This window comes from Equus przewalskii, chromosome 14 (assembly GCF_037783145.1).
Source record: "Equus przewalskii isolate Varuska chromosome 14, EquPr2, whole genome shotgun sequence".
Lineage (NCBI taxonomy): Eukaryota > Metazoa > Chordata > Mammalia > Perissodactyla > Equidae > Equus > Equus przewalskii.
The window spans coordinates 27,197,288-27,218,935 of NC_091844.1; the positions used below are offsets into that span (position 1 = coordinate 27,197,288).

Here is a 21,648-nt window from a genome sequence, read left to right on the forward strand (position 1 = left end):
CAGAAAAATGGGTGGATATTAGTTGAAGTTGAAAGATGTTTAGGATGTGCTGTTGGGTGAACAAAGCCTGTTACCATACAAGAAATGCAGCATAATCCCATTTATGTGTGTATACGCATATGTATATGTAACCACATTTTACTGCAAATTCTATCTGGATGCTGGGATTGTTGAATGTGTGTCTCTCTTTTTTTATCACATGAAACAACAACATTTTATTTGGCCTTGATTCAGTGGGTCAGGAATTTGGGCAGATATCAGTGGGACACTTCGTATCTCCTTCACTTCTGTGGTCTCAACTGGAATGGCTTGAATGGCCAGGCACTGCCTGGGATGGGTAGGTCTCTCTCTTCTAATTCTCTCATCTCATTCTCTCACTAAAGTGGGAGGATCCAAGATAGTCTCACTCATCTTTGTGGGGCCTTTTTGCTGACCGTCAGCTGGGGCCATGGTTAGTCTCTCATTCTCTAGCACATTCTCCATTTGATCTCTCTCTCCAGCAGACTAGCTTGGACTTCTTTACATGGTAGCTGGGTTCCTTCTCTGCCTGTGTGGAAGACCTCATAAGACCTGGATTTGGACATCTCAGTGTCCCAGAATGTCACTTCTATCTCATTCTGTTGGTCAAATCACAGGTCCAGCCTGGATTCAAGGGGATTGAGTCTTGATAGAAGGAGTAGCAAAGTGACATTCTGTGTCTGTCTGTTTTTAATTTTCTTTTGCTTAGCTGTATTTTTAAGTATTCTGTACTTCATTGATATTACTTTTGTAATAAGTAATGTTATTTTATTGCAATTTAAAATTTTAAATTACATCATACGTATATTTAAAAAATTATCATTTCTTTACTCTTTTCTGACTTCCAGCCCTGTGTATCTAAATACCCTAAATGTTACCACTTGGATGTTCCATAAGCATTTCAAATTCTACCTGGCCTGGAATGGAATATTGGCCTTCTCTTTCAATATGCTCCTTCTTTTGTGTACCATTTAGGGTGCCACCTGTACCAGAAATATGACTTTTAGCCTTTTGATGCATCTTCTTCACTGCCTGTATCCAATTGCTTAGGGTCCATCTTTTTTGCATCTCAATGTCCCTCAGATGTATCCCCTCCACTTTATTCCACTTTTGTTCAAGCCCCATCATGTTTTTGTCTGCCTTGTCATAATGGCATTTTCCATGGTCTGCTTGCCTCCAGTCTTGCTTTACAGTTTGTGTTTTGTAGCAAAATGATCTTTCTAAAATGTAGACGTGATGATGCAATTTTTAAAATTTTTTACAATTCTTAATAATCCACCAAAGATCCCCATTATCTCTGGGATAAAATCCAAACCCTTTGTGTGGTTTAAAAGTTAGAATTGTTTTCAGCTGCAAATAATAGAATACCTCAACTTGGTGGCCTAAACACATAGGAGTTATCTTACCCACATAACAAGCAGTCTGGTGGTAGGTGGTTGCTAGCATTGGTCCATTGGCTCAAAAATGTAGGAGCCAACATACCTGTGATTCTCATGGCTTTTCTTTTATGCTTGTCATTTCATGGCTGCAAAGTGGCTGCTGTTGCTCTTGCCCTCATTCAAAATTGAAAGAAGGCAGAAAAAGGAAGAAAATTCCAGTAGATCTCCTTTCGTGTTTCATTGGACAGAACTGTGTCACATGGCCATCTTTAGCTGCAAGGGAGGCTGAAAAAGTAAGAAAGTAGTCTAGCTTTTTCAACCTCCAGACCAGTAGTTCATAACCAGGGCTGATTTTGTCCTATAGGCTGATTTCTGGCAATGTCTGGAGACATTTTTGGTTGTAACATCCAGCACTGGGGGTGCTGCTACTGGCACCTGGCAGGTGGAGAAACATCCTACAATGCATTGGACAATCCCCACAACAAGGAATTAACTGGTCCAAGATGTCAGTAGTGCCAAGGTTGAGAAAAATGCTTTAGAGTAGAGACCAGCAAGGGAGAAGGAACTTGGGGATGGTTTGAGGTTTCCAGTCTGCAGATTTTTTTTTATGGCTTGCTGGGGCTTTTTGTGCCTGACCTTGACTTCTCCATGCTCTTATTTAGTTATAGCCCTCCCTGACCAAGACCTCACTCCAGTTATTCCAAATCACTTGCCAGGCCTTTTCTTATGCTTTTGCACAGTTATTTCCTTTTCCAAGAATTCTTCTCTTTAGTCCTGGACTGGCTAACTCTCTCCCAGTCTACAGAACTCTTTCTGTGTCATCTTGTCCTCTCTCTCCCCACCCTGACTTAGGTGCCCATTCACCTAAGAACCATCCATGTGACCTCCCCATGCATGTTTTGTTTCTCCCTTTCTCACCACTCGGATTGGAGGAATTAACATTTCTTGTTTTAACTATTTGCAAGCAACCCCTTGGGGTCACAAAGCAATAATTTATAATGAGGACAATAATCTCATTGATACTAATAACCTCATTAATAACTTCTAACGGTGTTGTTCGAAAAATTAAATGGAATAATTGCTCTTTTTAAAATTTTTGTGAGGAAGATTATCGCTGAGGTAACATTTGTGTCAATCTTCCTCTATTTTATGTGGGATGCTGCAACAGCATGGCTTGATGAGTGGTGTGTAGGTCCACGCCTGGGATCTGAACCTGCAAACCCCAGGCTGCTGAAGTGGAGCATGCAAGCTTCACTACACCACCGAGTCGGCCCGATTGCTCTTTTTAATTTAATGTTTGAATTGATAATATATTCTCCAGGATCTCTCTTCCATTCGCTTTAGATTTTCCTTAAAATTCACCTTCTCAATGAGATTCCCTCTGGTCACCCTATCTATCTCCTCCTTCCAGCATGCATTCAACACTTCATATCCTCCTTCCTGTTTTTCCTGTTTTCCCTCCCTGATTGCCTATCACCATCAAACATACCACCTATTTTATTTACTTACCTTGTTTATTACCTGTCTCCCCTACCAGAATGTAAGCTCCCAGGAGCACATAAACTTTTGTCTCTTTGGTTGACTGCTATGTCCTCAGCATCTAGAAGAGTCCCTGGCACCTATTAGATGCTCAGCAGATCCGTGAAGGAACATGGCTCAATGATCAAACAATATGAAAAGACATAAAGTAAGACGTCTTCCCCACTGCCACCTCCATCCTGTCCCCAAGTTTGACCCTTCACCAGCTTCTCTGCATCCTTCCAGAGTGCTCTGTGCAGATGTAAGAAAACATGAACATACAGTCTCATCGTCCACACTGTTGTACACAGGCACCATATCATACATACTGGGTTCTACTTTGCTTTTTTCACTGAAAAATATATTGTGAAGATATTTCTTATCAGTGTAGAGAGAGCTTCCTCATTTTTAGAAGAGAATTGCATACTGTTCCACCGTACAGGTGAACCGTACAGTGCTGTGGTAAATAATCGTGGCATACATACGTGTTCAAGTGCTTTTGTAGAATAAATTCCCAAAAGTGGAATTGCAGGATCAAGGGTATATAAATTATTAATTAAGATGTCATTAATTATTATTAATTAAGATAAATTATTAATTAAGATGAATTTACCAAATTGCCATTTAAAGGGTTTTACCAATTTACATCATACTGATGTATGAGAAGGCCCTGTAATAGTATTTCCAAACTGTTGGATTTTTGGCAATCTGATAGGTGAATAAGATCTAAATGTCATTTAATTTCTGTTTCTCTAGGTCACAGGTCAGCACACTTTTTCTTGAAAGGGCCAGATGGCAAATATTTTCAGCTTTGTAGGCCATACAGTCTCTGGTCTAACTACTCAACTCTGCGTTGTCACATGCAAGCAGACATAGACGAAACATCAATGAATGGGCAGGGCTGTGTGCCAGTAACAAAACAGGCAGCTGGCCGGGTTCGGCTTGTTAGCCATGGTGTGCCAGTCCCTGCTGTAGGGGAGCAGCTTCTCGTATGTTTGAGAGCCATTCATATTTCTTTTTCTGTGAACGATTCATATCTTTTGTCTTTTCCTTAAAGCTCTTTCTAGGTGCTCTTTCTAGATTAGCCCTTTGTCTCCGTTATAGATTTCAGATATTTTTCCTAATTTGGCATTTGTCTTTTGACTTTGCTTACAGTAATTTCTGTTTAATGCAGAAGTTTTGGGAGATCATTAATTTTTCATTTAACCAATATTCCTTGAATGTAACTGTAGGTACAGCTGTGCAGACTGTGTAGTATTTAACCAGACTTTGAATCACTTTTTCTCTGAGATCGGTGTGAGGGAGGGGGTCTCAGCAGTGAGGGAGCCTAGCCCTCCATAACTCAGTTGAGAGTCGCAAATTTGGGGATTTGAGGAAATATGGTCATTTCTGTTTTCTATTATCCCCTTTTATATGGGGATCCAATGAAGGCTGAGAACATTTACGTCTCTAGCCCTGAAGGCATTGTAGACTCAGTAAATTTTTGTGGAATAAATAAAGTAACCATTAACTGACCTATAAAATTTGAAAAAATGTTAACGGTTGGAATATCCTCTCCTGGAAGAGTTTGGTGAAAGTTTTTGGCAAGATAAATTAATGTACCACTTTTGAAAAGCCACTTGGCAATGTGTATCAAGAGGTATAAAAATAAATCTCTTTTGACACAAAGATTCCTTTCCTGAGGATCCATTATAAAGCAATGAATTGAACAAATGAATTGAACAAATAAATAGGCAAAAAAGGAAGTAGTAGTGATAAGCACAAAAATATTCCTTCCCTCTTTTTCTGTGTGTGAGGAAGATTGGCTCTGAGCTAACATCTGTTGCCAATCCTCCTCCTTTTGCTTGAGGAAGATTGTTGCTGAGCTAACATCTGTGCCAGTCTTCCTCTACTTTATGTGGGATGCCACCACAGCATGGCTTGGGAAGCGGTGCTAGGTCTGCTCCCGGGATCAGAACCTGTGAACCCTGGGCTGCTGAAGGGGAGCACGTGAAGTTAACCACTGTGCCACCAGGCCAGCCCCCTCCTTCCATCATTTTTAATAAAAAGAATTTTTTTTGCAACAGCCGAAGTATCCAAAGGTAGGAAACTGTTTTTGTAACTTTTTGTGCATTCACTAGATAGAATACTATGTAGCCATTTTTAGGCATAATTGACCGGAAGACTATGGAACAATACAAAAAGATGTTACACATTGTATGAAATGTATATCCCTGTGGGGAGGGGGATGAATGGGTGGAGCATAGAGGATCCTTAGGGCAGTGAAACCACTCTGTATAGATGCTATCATGATGGATACGGGTCATTATACATTTTTTTGAAACCCATGGAAGGTACACCACCAAGGGTAAACCCTAATGTAAACTATGGACTTTGTGTGATTATGTGTCATGTAGGTTCATCATTTGTAACAAAGGTGCCACTCTAGTGGGAGATGTTGATAATGGAGGAGGCTCTGCATGTGTAGGGGTGGGAGGTATCTGGGAAGTCTCTGTACCTTCTTCTTAATTTTGTTGTGAACCTAAAACTGCTCCAAGAAATAGTCTTGAAGACAAACAAAAGAAGTATATCCAGAGAAAAATATATAAGTTGTGTATATACTCTGACTATAACGAGTAAATATAAATAAATTGTACACACTTATATGAGAGAAAGAACAGAAGAAAATTCACTTCACTGTACTATGTAGTGTGTAGTTATATTCATATTGTGAGATTATAGTCATTTTATACATTTTTTTCTAGCGCATATATATCTCAAATATATCATATATATACACACATATATATATTTATCCACATATAATACATTTATTAACTGGACTTTTAGAAATTATGTATTCATGATTTAATTCAATAAATATTTGTGACATCCACACCATGAGCAAGGCACTGTGCTGGATGCTCTGGAAATCCAAAGTGAGTCATGTGGATTCTGCCCTCAAATTTCTCACTGTTGCTAGCAAAGATAATGGTTACACAACTAACTATAGTACAATGATATATAGCGCTGCCTAGATTGGAGGGGCTAATTAATCACACCCTTCCACACTCAAGGAGCCAGAAAAGTATCAGTATATGCTATCAACTTCAGCGGTGGATAAGCCAGGTCAGAAAAGATGTCAGGGTTTTCTTCTTAGGTCCCCTTGAGTCTTAGGGCGATAGGACTGCAGGTCTTTCTCACTGCAGGTGAAGAAGTGAGCAGGGTGGATTAGGATGACGGGTAGGGTAGTGGAAAGCCTCTTTGGGGTGCCTATTGCTGGGGATGGGGAGGGGAAGGAAGGGGAAGCTAAAAGAGGTGAAAGCAAAGGAGGACACACCAGAACTGTCTAATGAGCACAGTGCATCTCCACTACTCCTTCCTAAGGTGAAAGAAAGTCAGAGCTGGAAGGAGAAGGAAGGAAGCTTCCTCCAGCCTTTCAGAGAGGGCAGAACTGTTAGTGGGAGTCTTTGCTTTCCTATGGGGAAGGGCAGAATCCCATAAAGAGACATCCTTGCAATGCCTTAAGAGTTCAGAGAAGAGATTATGTTGAATATTCCCTGATTCCACATAAGCCCTGCTGTTCTCTTTAAAGCCTACTTTTAAAACTTTCTCCTTTCCACTCAAGGGATTGTAAGCTTTAGGGCCAACAAGAAAGTCCAGGCAGGGAAGAGATTACACTTGCGTGGACACCAGCTGATCTGGCCTGCGCTGGTGTTACTGTTCTCTCCTGCAGTGTCTACTGGGCATGCTCTGACCTCCAAGGGTGCAAATGAAATTAGCCTCAGGACCTCCACATAGGGCCTCTTCCTGCCCATGGAAACAATGACCCTGCAGGAAGCAAGATACAGCAATACATTTATTTTTATTTATTGGGGGAAAACAACCAACAATAGCCCTCCCCACTCTGCTTCCTGGGTAATTAACAGCTGTCTGGATCCGGTCAAGACCAGGGTGGATCATTGGCCAAGAGGAAGTGACCTGGAGCAGAGAAGAGAAAAAACAACCATAATAGAGCTGCAGTTTTTATTTTTGCAGAAGATTGATGAAGAGAAACAACACAAATTATATCAGCTGTGAAAATTTTTACCGGACTTCTCTGGGAATCCACGTCTGAGATTGCTGTAGGCAGAAGAGGATACTTTCTGATCTGGGTGGCAGGAAAGGATGGACTAGTTAAGCTAGAGGAGGAACAGTGGTTTCTAAGATTCAGTTCAGTAAGCATCTTCAAAGTTAGTCTATGTAATAGGCGGAGTGAGGGCAGGGTGTGAAAGAGAGACGTACACTCACAGGGAAGGGCGAGTGGGATGAGAAAAGGAAGGAAAGAAAGAAGGGAGAGAGGGAAAGAGGGGGAAAGGCAAATAGATTGGATGGATGGGTGGATGGGAGGGAGGGAGGGAAGAAGAGGAAGAAAGAAGGAAGGCAGGCAGGCAGGCAGAGAGAAAGATAGAGTGAGCTATCATTTACTGAATGCCTCTCTGTGCCAGGACCTGGAATAATCAATCCCTTTTTGCTGATCATCTGTAATACCTTTAGCTTTTACCACAATTCAGCAGGGTCGGTGAGTAGTGTTTAAAAGATGAGTCTGAGATGAGGTTTCAAACGCAGGTCAGCCTGATGGTTTTCCACCATGGTAAAAGCAGGGATTGGGGTATCCTTTCTAGAAAACCTTCTCAGATCCCCATATCTGAACTTAGCTTATCCACTCACCTTTGTGCTTCCAGAGATCCCTCGTCATGCTTCTATAGTAATATTTCCCTTTGGTACTGGAACGGGTGGGTCAACTTCCCTGCTGGACTGTTAAGCTTTTCAAGACAAGAGCTCCCTCAATCCTTTCCCTGTTTGCTGAATACCAACTGGACAGAGTCCAGTTCCAGCCTCTTCACTGCATTCATTTATTTATTTATATTGAGATATAAATGACCTATAGCATTGTGTAGATTTAAGGTGACAACATGTTGATTTTATACATTTATATACAGTCATGCACCACATAATGTTTTGGTCAATGATGGATTGCATGTATGACAGTGGTCCCATAAAATTAGTAACATATAGGCTAATGTGTAGTAGGCTATACCATCTAGTTTTGTGTAAGTACACTCTATGATGTTCACACAATAATGAAACTGCCTAATGACACATTTCTCAGAACATATGCTTGTCGTTAAGGAATGCATGACTATATTATAATATGAGACCATCATAGTGTTAGCTAACGACTCTTTCACATCACATAACTATTATCTCTTTTTTGTGTTGAGGACAATTAAGATCTAGTCTCTTTGCAACTTTGAAGTCTATGATACAAGATTGTTGTCTATAATCACTATGCTGTGCATTAGATCTCCAGGACTTACTAGTTGCACATTTGTATCCTTAAACAACATATACCAAATTCCTCCACTCCCTAGCTGCTGGTAACTAGCATTCTACTCTGTTTTTATGAGTTCGGCTTTTTTAGATTCCACACATTAGTGATATCATACAGTAGTTGTCTTTCTCTTTCTGACTCATTGAAATTTATAATGCCCCGAGGTCCATCCATGTTGTTGCAAATGGCAATATTTCCTTGTTTTTTATTGCTGAATAATATTCCATTGTATTTATATATGTACACCACATTTTCTTTATCCATTCATCTGTTGATGGACACTTAGGTTGTTTCCATGTCTTGGTTATTGTGACTACTGCTACAATGAACATAGGGCTGCAGATATTTCTTTGAAATAGTGATTCCATCTCCTGTTTCCTTGATCATCTCACTAGATGCAGAAAAAGCATTTGACAAAATATAGCATCCTTTAGTGATAAAACCCTCAACAAATTGAGTGTAAAAGGAACATATGTCAATCTAATAAAGGCCACACATGACAAACTCATAGCTAACATCATACTCATTGGTGAAAGATTGAAAGCTTTTCACTTGCATACAAAAGCTCCAGCCTTTTACCCCCCTCTTTATATTTTTGGTGTCACAATTTACCTCTTTTTATATTGTGAATTTGTTAACAGATTACAGTAGTTATAGCTATTTTTAATACTCTTTTCCTTTAACCTTTATACTGTGCAAGTGGTTAATACACTATCCTGTTACGGAATTAGAGTTTTCCTAAATCTGACTGTGTATTTACCTTTACCAGTGTGTTGTATATTTTCATGTCACTAATTAGCATCTTTTCATTTCAGCTTGAGGAACTCCTTTCAGCCTTTCTTGCAAGGCAGGTCTAGTGGTGATGAACTCCCTCAGCTTTTGTTTGCCTGTGAAAGTCTTTACTCTTCCCTGGCCTGTAGGGTTTCTGCTGAGAAATCTACTGATGGCCTAATGGGGTTCCATGTGTAGGTTCCAATCATTTTTTCTCTAGCTGCTTTCAGGATTCTCTTTTTCTTTGATTTTTGACAGTTTTATTATAATGTGTCTTGGAGAAGGTCTTTTGGCGTTGAGATAATAGCGTGATCTATTAGCTTTGTGAACTTGAATGCCTAAGTCTCTCCCCAGGTTTGGGAAGTTCTCAGCTATTACTTCTTTAAATAAACTTTCTGGCTTCTTTCTTCTTTATTCTCCTTCTGGACCCCTGATTATGTTAATAATTGTACGTCTGATTGACTCCCATAGATCATGTAGTTTCTTTGCTCTGTTTCCTTTTTTTTTTCTGTTTGCCTCTAATTGAGTTATTTCAAAATTCCTGTCTTCTAGGTCACTTATTCTATCTTCCATTTGATCTGTCCTGTTGCAGATTCTCTCTATTGCATTTTTCATTTCATTCATTGCATTCTTCAGCTCCAGAGTTTCTGTTTAGTTCTTTTTTATTTTTTTTAATGGTTTCTATCGCTTTGCTAAATTTCTCATTTTGTTCATGTAATTTTTTCCTGATTTCATTGAATTGTCTTTCTGTGTTTTCTTGTACCTCGTTGTTTCCTCAAAACAGCTATTTTGAATTCTTTATCCACTAAATCACAAGATTTCATGACTTAGAGCTCAGTTATTGAAGGATTATTACCTTTTGGTGATCCTTTCTTGATTCTTTGTGTTCTTTGTAATGTTGTGTTGCTGCTTTTGCCTTTGAAGTAAGAGAGACCTCCTCAAATCTTTACTTGTTGCCTTCAGATGGGATATATTGTTCACTGATCCTGTTATATCTGGGGTTCTCTCTCACCTGGTATTTAGACACCTGCTCCACACTTCTTCCTCCCTCTTGTGGCAGAATTCTTAAGCTTTTATGTCTTCTCTGGTGCTTACAACTCTCTTGTAAGAAACTTGCTGGAAACTTCTCTTTTATTTTCCAGAAGGTGGTGCTATACCTCAAGTTTGTAGTTTCTTTCTTGCCTACAGAGCCTGGTGTCTTTTTCTGATAGCACTCCATTTACTCAACTCTTGCTGCCAACTCTTGCCCATGCAAGGAGCCACTGCAGAGTGCAGGGAGGTGTAGGTTTAGCAGTTGGGGCATTGGGAATGCCTGCCAGCTGGTAGGAAGATCCTTGGATGAGTCTTGTGAGTGGACTTCCTGCTGAAGTCCTGAGAGCAGTCAGCAGGAACCACATCCCTTTAATGCCCTTTGATTTCTTATCTGCCTCTTTCTTTTTATTTTAATTTTATTTTTAAAGATTGGCACCTAAGCTAACAACTGTTGCCAATCTTTTTTTTTTTTCTGCTTTATCTCCCCAAACTCCCCCGTACGTAGTTGTATATCTTAGTTGTGGGTCCTTCCAGTTGTGGCATGTGGGACGCTGCCTCAACATGACCTGACGAGCAGTGCCATGTCCGTGCCCAGGATCCTAACCCTGGGCCGCCGCAGTGGAGTGCGCGAACTTAACCACTCGGCCACGGGGCCGACCCCCTGCCTCTTTCTTGATATCCTCCCTACCCTGAGTCATGGAGGTCCTGCTTCAGTACTCTGAGTGTTGCTGGAGAGAAATGAGTTTCTCCTATAGCATCCAGCACAGCTGGGGTAGTTAGGCAGTCACACACTGCTCTCCTTTTGCTGGAAAAATTCATCTTCCCCTCTGCTGCATCTGAACTCTTTTTTTTCCACCCCCAGTGGTGTGCTGGACTCTCCCCTCTGGAGGGCTGGACTTTTATAAATTCTCTCTGGTTCAGGGATATTTGCCCAAGTCAGCCCCCTCCAGGTGTTCTCCATCCGCACCTGGGAGGGGTTGGAACAGGTTTGCTGGCTCCACTGGTTCTGCAGCCCAAACCCAGGTCTGTCTGCCTATTGCCAGATGAACAGGTGGGCAAGACGCCTCCCCGTTCCTTGGTGTGTGTTGTTGGATCAGCCAACTCCCACAGAAGCACTTTTGTTTGTAGATAGATGCCTAATTAGTTGTTAACAAAAGGAGGACAAAAAGTAGGGATGTCTTATGCCACCATGATGTTGATGTCACTCCCCTTTCACTGCATTTACATCCTTTGTTGACTACTCTTGTTAGACTATTTATGTTTTCTATTTTCTTCACCACTCTTCTCTTTGTATCTACCAAATTTATATCTATTTTATGCACGTCACTGTCATTTTGGTGGGGGCTTCAGAGAGAAGGAGTGATCATAAACACATGCATTCAATATGCTGTGTTTAGACTGATAGAGCCTTTTTTGGGTACAATTCAGAATGCATAAAACTTCAAAATGCTTATGCCCTTTGACGCAGTTGTTCTATTTCTAGATAACTAAACTGTAGAAATAATTCTGCATATGCATAAAGAGATGTATCCAAGGACAAAAGGACATTGATTCTAGCATTGATTATAATATGAAAAATTAGAAACAATTTATATACTATCAATAAGGAAATGGTTAAATACACTTTGATAGATCTATACTACAGAACATTATGCAGTAGTCAAAAAGATTGCTGTTGACCTACATACACACATCTGGAAATCTCTCTAAGAAATGTTCTTAAATTTAGGGGGCTGGCCCGGTGGCTCAGTGGTTAGGTTTGTGTGCTCTGCTTCGGCAGCCCAGGGTTTCACTGGTTCAAATCCTGGGCACAGACATGGCACCGCTCATCAAGCCATGCTGAGGCAGTGTCCCACATGCCACAATTAAAGGGACCCACAGCTGAAAATACACAACTATGTACCGGGGGGCTTTGGGGAGAAAAAGGAAAAATAAAATCTTAAAAAAAATTAAAAAAAGAAATATTCTTAAATTTAAAAAGCAAATGTGTGTCATATATGATCCTACCTATATTCTTAAAAAGCCCACAAAATAATATATATTTTGATCCATACTTATAAGTGAATATAGATGATGGAAAACGAATTTGCTGATGCCCAATCTTGGGTCCTGTCAGTTGACCATGCCCTGCAACTCAAGGCTAGGCATGTCCCTATATTCTCACACTTAGGTAGGGAAAGGTTCTCATTCTGTTGAGCACATCATACAGGGAGGATCACTGGACCTGCTAAGCATAGTACTCTTCACCAGAATGATTATTTTCTCCTCTCACCAAGGAAGAGCTCAAATTCCTTCCCCCAAAATTAACCAGATGAAGTCATTCCAAAATGCCTACACTGGCTTTCAATCTGTGATTGTATAAGTTATCTATTGCTGCATGCAAATTACCTCAAAACTTAACAACTTAAAACAACACACATTATTATTTCTCAGTGTCTTTGGGTCAGGAATCTGGGTTTGGCTTCGCTGGATTCTCTGGTTCAAGGTCTCCCACAAGCTTGCTGCTGGTCCAGGGCTGTGGTCACCTCAAGGCTCCAGGATCATTCACTTCTAAGCTCACTTACATGGCTGTTGGCATGATCTATGCCTTTGAAGGCTGTTAGCCAGAGGCCATTCCTAGTTCCTTGTTATGCAGGGCTCTCTGTGGTACAGCTTACAAGATGGCAGCTGGCTTTATCAGAGCCAGTGAGTGAGAAAAGACAGAGGGAGAGAGAGAGAGAGAGAGAGAACATGAGCAAGTTGGAAGTCAGTCTTAGGTTACCTAATCTTGGAATCATCCATCACTTTTGCCATAATCTATTTGTTAGAAATAAGTCACGAGGTTCAAACTTCTAGGTCCAGCCCTCAAAGGGAGGGACTTGCACAAGAGTGTGATTACCAAGGAGTGGGGGTCATCTTAGAAGTTGCCCACAACTATGATCAAAAGGTAATTCAAGGGATTGCAGGAGCAAGTTCAGAAGCAAAGATTTTTCTGGTATAGGTAAAAAGGGGCTTTAGACAGATACAGCTCTTAAGCAAATGGCATCTAAGCCCAGTTACTTGCTTTCAGTAGGTGCTAAATAATATTTATTTTTTTACTTTTCATTTTGAAACAATCTCAGACTTAAAGTTGTAAGAATAGTAAAAGAATACCATACACCCTTTACCCAGATTCACCATTTGTTGATAATTATATTTTGAATACATTATGCACTTTGTCACTTGGGAAGGCAATGCTATATCCATCAAGCTTTGCGGTCTGCTGAGAGCTGTGCCAAGTGGGCTGGAGTCATATTTGCTCTCTGCATCTGGAGTTGTCATCTCTCAAATGCTGTCTTCTTCTCTCCACTCCCCCAGAAAATCCCGAGCGAGCAGCTCTGTACTTCGTCTCAGGCGTGTGCATCGGGCTGGTCCTCACCCTGGCTGCCTTGGTGGTGAGGATCTCCTGCCGCACAGACTGCCGGCGGCGACCCCGGAAGAAGTTCCTGCACGAGCAAGAGAGCAGCAGCAGTGACAGCAGCGACAGCGAGGATGGCAGCTCGGACACGGCATCGGACATCTCTGTCAGGAGACACCGCCGCTTCGAGAGGACTTTGAACAAGAACGTCTTCACCTCGGCGGAGGAGCTGGAGCGAGCCCAAAGGCTGGAGGAGCGCGAGCGCATCATCCGAGAGATCTGGATGAACGGCCAGCCCGAGGTTCCAGGGACCAGGAGCCTGAACCGCTACTACTAGGGGCAGGAGCAGGAACCCGCACACCCCTGGAAGCCGCCTGCAAGGGAAAGTGTCTGCAGGGAGGGTGGGCACAAAGGGCTGAAGGCAGTTGTGCTACTGTTCCAAAGGCAGAGATAAAGCAGGACACGCCCATTTTCTAGCCAGGAGGACTGATATCTCCTTTTTAACTAAATTTATGGAGAAGTAGAAAAACCAAGTCGATTCATCAACCTTTCTAGGTCTCGGAATGGTGCTGAAAACCCCTCTCCAACAAGGTGCATGGAGATTAGAGAAACGGGACTTTGGTTTCTCTTGATTTCTGAGGATCTCAGAAATTTCTGCAGACTTGCTTGCTATGCGTTATTCTTTTACAAAAGGAAAGATTATCGTAGCATGCGGGCCAGGAATAGCAGGGTGAGCTTAACCCAGTAAATGCAATTTCCTAAATGACTCTGTGCTGTGGAGGTGATTCTGATCCAGACAGCATGATCCATACTTAACTATTTAAGGCTGATTTTTTAAATCTCATGTTGTAATGGCAACCTCGTCCATTTTAACTGGCACCTCAGGGATCAAAATCCTATTTTTTAGTATAGTTCCCACCTCATTCATGAAAATGAATCCAATTATTGTATTATGGGAGATGTGTCAGTGAACTAAAAAAATGTCAATAACCTCAAAGGATGAAGGGTTTTATTTTAAATAGTTTATAAAATATATATTAACATGCATATTTGAAAATGCTGCATAAGAATAAAAGCTGTGGGTCCCCCGTCCCTTTTTTCTGGAGAGAGCAAAGTTTTGTTGTGACTTGAGATAATCATGATTTTAAACATTTTGTTAAAAAAAAAAGTTGGACTTCCAAGAAAAGAATGGGAATGAGAGGTGAGGAGTAAAAACAAAATTAAGATGGGATAAAAAATAAATGTTACAAAAAATCTTTTTCTTTCATGTTGGCCTCTGTGGTTACACGCACTTTCTAGGGCAGCCCTTTTCTCTCTGGTTACACTCATCTTCTATGGCAGCCCTTTTATCTAGGTGGGTATGGGCTTTTGCCAGGTCCTTCAAATAACTGGAGAGTTGGAGAAACTGGAGAATGGAGAAATGGCCCCTGTGTGACTAGGGGCTTTTCATTTCCCATCTGTGGTATGTTCCGGTTACGGTCTAGTTGAGTGATTGTTAAGCAGGTAGAGGAATAGAAGACTTACCTACGGCTGGAGATAAAATGGTGGCCCTGTGTGGAGAGGGAAAGTTGGCAGGGAAGGAAGAGAGGCAAGAGTGCACCACACTTAGAAATCGGTTACAGGGGTGGAAGCAGCATCCTCCAGCCTGAAAGATAGGAATATGAGCTCTGTCTATCGGCTCCCTTTTCTTGCTGAGTGGGCTCCGTAGGCAGTCTGTCTGGATGCTCCAGAGTCTGCCTTCTGGGAGAGTTTCCCCTGTCCACTGGCTTCATCACCATGCCTGCAAGGATAGTTGGGACGCTTCCTCTGCTGGGGTCTCTCTTGCTTTAGCATCCTGCTGTCTGTAATAGGAGCTTGGAGGGCTGTCTTAAGAAGTGAGCAGTCGTAAATCTCTCTTTGCCAAGGGGGCAGTACATTTTCTTGAAACCCTCGGTGGCTGGCCTGATTATATCATTTTGGGTGGTCTCATTGTCTAGTAACAATGCCAAAACTCTTGTTAAATTAGTTTCTCTGAATCTGGGTTCCCACCCTTGTCGATCAGTCTCTTGGTAATTGCAGGAATCACCCCATCCTCCTGGGCACTAGATTAACGTCGTCTGGCTTGGTCTTCTGCCTCTCAGAAAAGTGAAACAATGAGGAGCTGCCTTCATTGCCAGGATGCATCCATAGCTGGTTACAGGAGGGATGTGACCCTTAGGTTAGGCAGGGGCTCTGGTGACTGCAGAGGTGGACGTGTTTGGGAAGACCCCAGGGCCTCTGCCTTTCCCGGTTCTCACTACAATATCCTGTTGCCTTTCTACCAAGTCCATAAAGTTTCCATTTTTAGGGTGGTGGGTGCTTTGCCTGAGCACAAAACAGGTAACTAGGTACCTAGGTACTATACTAGATAAAAGTTTAACCTGCTGCTTCACTTCCATATACCAAGGATTCTGGCTTTTTTAGCCAAGATATTGGCTGAATATCAAGCAGTTCCACCTTTTAAGTCTGTCACTCACTCCTGGTTCCAGATTCTGTATTAGGACACTTTCATTTGCAACAGAAAAGATACTCAACTTAAGAGCATCATTTGATTCCCATAGCTGGGAGGGGCAGAGTTGGGTCTGGCTTCAGGTATGACTGGGTCCAGAAGCTCAAATGCTATCAAAAAAGTTCGATCTCTCTCAGCTTTCATCTCTGCTGCTCTCTGTCACTTGTCTCATTTTCTTCTACTGCAGATGAAACTGTAACCCATTTGTACCAATATAGTGTGTTGAACTGCTTGCTACCGATCAAACTCCCACACAGCTCACAGGTTGTGTAGTGTGTGTGTGTGTGTGTGTGTGGCACAGTTTCGGAGCTTATCTAGCTCAGGAGAGAGCATGGAAGGGATGCTTTTGATGTAGCTTCCCTGTTCTTCCGTGGTTCCACAGAGAGGCACTAGCTGTCAATCATCTGAGAAGATGTGAGGAAGTGTAGGTGCCTTAGGCGGCTCCCACCAACTTCCCTGAAGAGCCTCTTCCTGTGCTGCGAGGCACAAGTGGCCAATACGAACTCATGGCACATCTAAAGCCACTCAGGGACCTTTGTCATTGGCAGGGAATATGACACAGGCTCTTCTGGATTTACATCATTCCAATATAAGAGCACAAGAGGAAAGAAACTTCTTCTTCAAGGCCAAAATATACAATCACAGGGAGGGACTGCTTGGCCTGGCTCCTGTAGTGTGCCCATCCATGGACCAGCCACTGTGGCCCAGGGGTGGCTCTGGCTAAGAGGAGAATGGGGATACGGTGCTGGGCAGACACTAGCAATCACCACTGCACCACTCTTTCCTCTCTTCCTTGGTTTTCTTCTCTCTCTCTTGATTTTTAGTTTTCTTTTTCTTTAAAGATTGGCACCTGAGTTAACGTCTGTTGCCAATCTTTTTTTCTTCACCTCCTCAAAGCCTGCCAGTACATAGTTGTATATTCAAGTTGTGGGTCCTCTGGCTTTGCTATGTGGGACACCACCTCAGCGTGACCTGATGAGCGGTGCTAGGTCTATGCCCAGGATCTGAACTGGCGAAACCCTGGGCTGCCGAAGTGGAGCGCACAAACTTAACCATTCTGCCACGGGGCTGGCCCCAGTTTTTAATTTTCCTAACATTCTCTTTTTTCCTCACTCCGTCGATATGAGTCTGTCCTTCTCACCTTGACCCACTGATCTTCTCATTCCACATATCCTGAGACATCTCAAAGCTCACAATGGCTCTAATAACTTCCTGCAGACTGCTGATTTGCAATGTCTCTCTCCAGTCCTACCTAAGTTTCAGATTCATATCGCCCCCTGGGCCTCAACCACAGGAGGCAGCTGCCCTACAGGAAGTCTTGGCAATGTCAGGAAAACATTTTGTTTGTCACAATTGAGTGGGTGGGATGTTATTGGTGTCTGGTAGGTAGAGGCCGGGATGCTGCTGAACTCAACCTTCGAGCCTTTCCCATCAAGGTCCCGGCATGGGAGTGAAGAAATCTCCATGTGATTCCAGCCATATGGTTCTTCCAAACCAAAGCCCCCAACCCTGGGGAATAGACATGAATCACTCCTGCTGAGCCCCATCCAACTTCTTGGCCTACGGAATCCATGAGCACAATAAATTCGTTGTTTTATGCCCCTAAGTTTTCAGGTGGTCTGTTACACAATCATAACTGGACAATGCCCCAGACTGTACTCACCTTTTCCTGAATCTACCAGTCTACCTGTATTTTTTATAGGTATACATTTCTATGGCAGTTCATGACAAGACAAGTTACAGGGTTGCTCAAGTCAGAAGCCCCGGACTGATTCCAGGCTCTTCCTTTTCCTTTAACCCTCAATTATAACCAGTTAGCAAATCTTCCAAATTTTAAGTTATCTGTATTTCTTGCATCAATCCTTCCATCACAACATAGTTCAAGCCCTTATTATCTCCTGCCTGAACAATTGTTCAAAAACCTTCAAACTTCTCTGAGTCTTGCCTGCCTCAATGCCATCCTGAATATAGATGCCAAAAGGATTTCTGTTAAATGCATAGCTGCCCATGTGTCCATGCCTCTTTTAACCCCCCAGTTTCTTCCCATTGCTTATTGAAAATGTCCAAATGCCTTTAGAGACCATGCCAGGCTCCCCAGGACAGGCCCCTGCAGCCGATCTCCTGCCCCTCCTTGCCCATTCCTTTCACTCTAATAAGATGGAATTGTTTATAGTTCCCTTCCACATTCTTGATTCTGATCATTGCTTTTGCCTGAAATACCTTCCATACCTCTGTCTCTCATTCTGCTACCCATCCTCAAGGCTCAGCAAAGAGTTTTACCTGCCAGAAGGTCTTCCAAGACCTCTCCAGGCTGGGCTAAGTATTATCCTTTAAGTTTCCATGTATCCTGTGTTTGCTAAGATCATTGCTCTTACCACATTGTTGTGAAATTATCCATCTGTGCCTCAAAGGCAGGAAGTCTGTCTTGTTCATCTTGGATCCCAGCAGGATGCACACAGCTTGTCACAGCATATGCTTTCAGCAACTATTTATTGAACTGTAGTAAAGACTGATGTATTCAAACCCTATTTCCTTTGCCTCCTGGGCACATAGATGGACTACATTTCCCAGACTCTCTTGTAGTTAGATGTGGCCATGTCACCAAGTTCTGCCCTGTAGAATATAGCAGGCTTCCCTAAGTGACATTTGCGTTTCGATGGTGCATGGCTCATAAAAGCTTCCACGTGATCCTCTGTATTCCCCTTCTTCCTACCTGCTGACTTGAGGTACTAGATCCAGCAAAGAATTCTGAGGCTCTAAGGGTGGTGGAACCACAAAAACGAAGGAGCCTGGGTTTTGAATGACCACACAGAAGGCCACACACTGACCAGGAACATCCACATTGTACTTTGTGTGAGCAAAGAGAGGTTGATGAGATAAATTCCTGAATCTAGAGCTAGAAGGACTCTTGAAAGTCTCGGGTTCCAACTCCCTATCTCTAGATAGGCTTACTCCTAACTCATTCTTCACGAGTAAAATTGATCCTAGAACTTTAGAAGGAATTCTATGGATCAGAGTAACCCTCTTATTTTGGGAACCATTTCCCATTACTACTTTTAACTTCTTTTATTTGATTTGATATACATATGTTTTGTAAAGTGGTTACCACAATAAGGGTAGCTAATACATCCATCACCTCACATAGTTACCTCTTTTGTATGTGTATGGTGAGAATATTTAAGATCTACTCTCTTAGCAAATTTCAAGTATACACTACAGTATTGTTAACTATAGTCACCATACTGTATGTTAGATCCCCAGGACTTATTCATCTTATAACTGAAAGTTTGTAGCCTTTGTCCAACATCTCTACATTTCCCCTACCTTCCCAGCCCCAAGAATCACTAATATATTCTGTTTCTCTGAGTTCAGCTTTTTTAGATTCCACGTATAAGTTATATCATACAGTATTTGCCTTTCTCTGTCTGACTTATTTCACTTAGCATAATGCCCTCAAGGTTATCCATGTTGTCACAAACAGTAGAATTTCCTTCTTTCTTGTGCCTGAATAATATTGCATTGTATATATACATATACCATATCTTCTTTATTCATTCATCCATCAATGGACACTTAGGTTGTTTCCATGTCTTGGTTATTGTGAATAATGCTGCAATGAACATGGGGGTGCAGATATCTTTTCGAGATGGTGACTTCATTTCCTTCAGATATATACCCGGAAGTCGAATTGCTGGATCATGGTAGTTCTTTTTTAAATTTTTTGAGAAACTCCCATACTGTTTTCCATAGTGGCTATACCAGTTTACATTCCCACCAACAATGCACAAGTTTCACTTTTCTTCATATCCTTGCCAACATTTGTTATCTCTTGTTTTTTTTGATAAGAGCCATTCTAACAGGTGTGAGGTGGTTTCTCGTTGTGGTTTTGATTTGCATTCTCTGATGACTAGTGATATTGAGCATCTTTTGATGTAATTGTTGGCCATTTGTATACTTTCTTTGGAAAATGTCATTTGGTCCTTTGTCTATTTTTTAATCAGATTATTTGAGTTTTTTGGTTGCTGTTTGTTTTGTTTTGTTTTTGTTATTGAGTTGTATGAGTTCATTAGACATTTTGGAAATTCACCCCTTATCAGATATACATAGTTTGTGACTATTTTCTCCCATTCCATAGGTTGCCTTTTCATTATTTTGGTCTCTTTTTTTTTTTTTTTTTGCTATCCAAAAGGTTTTTAGCTCGATGTAGTTCTACTTACTTAATTTTGCTTTTGTTGCTTGTGCTTTTGGTGTCATATCCTCAAAATCTTTGCCAAGACCAATGTCAGGGAGCTTTTCTCCTGTGTTTTTGTTTTCTTCTAGGAGTTTTGTGGTTTCGGGTCTTACATTTAAGTCTTTAATTTTTGTGAGCAGTGTAGGATAGGGGTTCAATATTATTCTTTTGCATATGAACATCCAATTTTCCCAACACTATTTATTGAACAGACTATCCTTTCCCTATTGAGTATTCTTGGCTCCCTTGTCAAATAGTCGTTAACTGTGTATGGGTGTGTTTGTTTCTGGGCTCTTAATTCTGTTCCATTGGTCTATGTGTCTGTTTTTATTCCAGTACCATACTCTTTTTATTACTATATCTTTGTACTGTAATTTGAAACCAAGAAGTGTGATGCCTCCAGCTTTGTTCTTGCTCAATCTTGCTTTGGCTATTTGGGGTCTTTTGTGGTTCCGTATGAATTTTAGGAGTGTTTTTTCTATTTCTGTGAAAAGCATCATTGGAATTTTGATAGAGATTGCATTGAATCTATAGATGGCTTTGGGCAGTATAGACATTTTAACAATATTAATTCTTCCAATCTCTGAACATGGGATAAGTTTCCAGTATACAGATCTTTCATCTCCTTGGTTAAATTTATTCCCAAATATTTTATCCCTTTTGATGCTAATGTAAACAGGATCATTTTCTTTCCTTCTTTTTCAGATAGTTCATTGTTAGTGTATAGAAACACAACTGATTTTTGTATGTTGATTTTGTATCATGCAACTTTACTGAATTTATTAGTTCTAAGAATTTTTTGGTGGAATCTTTTGGTTTTTCTATATGTAAGATTATGTGAGCTTCAAAAGAGACAATTTTACTTCTTCCTTTCTTATTTGGATGCTTTTTTTCCCCTTATTTGATTGCTCTGGCTAGGACTGCCAATATGGTGTTGAATAAGAGTGATACAAATGGGCATCCTTGTCTGTTCCTGATCTTAGAGGAAAAGTTTCAACCTTTCACCATTGAGTATGAAGTTAGTATGTGTGGGCTTGTCATGTATGGTTTTTATTACACATTTGTTGAGAGTTTTTGTCATGAAGGGATCCTTTTAAGTTCTTTTGCTTCAACTGGAGTTAGTTTATGTTCATCAAGGATGTTCATCCATCTCCCTTTGCAATAATTCATGTTAGATTCCAAGTTAACTTGTTCCTTGCGTTCCCTCTCTTAGTGCTAAATATTTTCAAATTTATTTATTTGTTCACATGATACTACTCTTCTTTTATCCTAATATTTTATTTACGTGTATTCACTTTGTTGGAGTAAAGTGGGTCAGACAGTACTTCCTGCCTATTGTCATGCTGTCACAAAAGCTTCAGCATCATTCTCATCAGAGTGGCAGTTCTGATAAAGGCAGCTAAACTTGCTCTTCTAATCATCTTTGGGCAGAGCAAATATAGC

The 21,648-nt window shown here is 41.3% G+C and overlaps 1 protein-coding gene across 28 annotated transcripts in view; it reads left to right on the plus strand.

Annotated features, from left to right (window-relative positions):
- The window catches only part of EVA1A (eva-1 homolog A, regulator of programmed cell death), a 195,072-nt gene that overhangs the window by 78,977 nt on the left and 94,447 nt on the right, over positions 1-21,648 (plus strand). For 24 of the 28 annotated variants that reach the window (XR_011526445.1, XM_070573746.1, XM_070573749.1 and 21 more), the window contains one exon: positions 13,408-14,667. The exons of the other annotated variants lie outside the window; for them this stretch is intronic. Coding sequence is in view for 23 of the 24 variants with exons in the window: in XM_070573746.1 (XP_070429847.1) it covers positions 13,408-13,784 (377 nt within the window). In the remaining variant the exon portion in view is untranslated. Of the gene's footprint in view, positions 1-13,407; positions 14,668-21,648 lie in introns of those variants that run through there. 28 annotated transcript variants of the gene reach the window in all.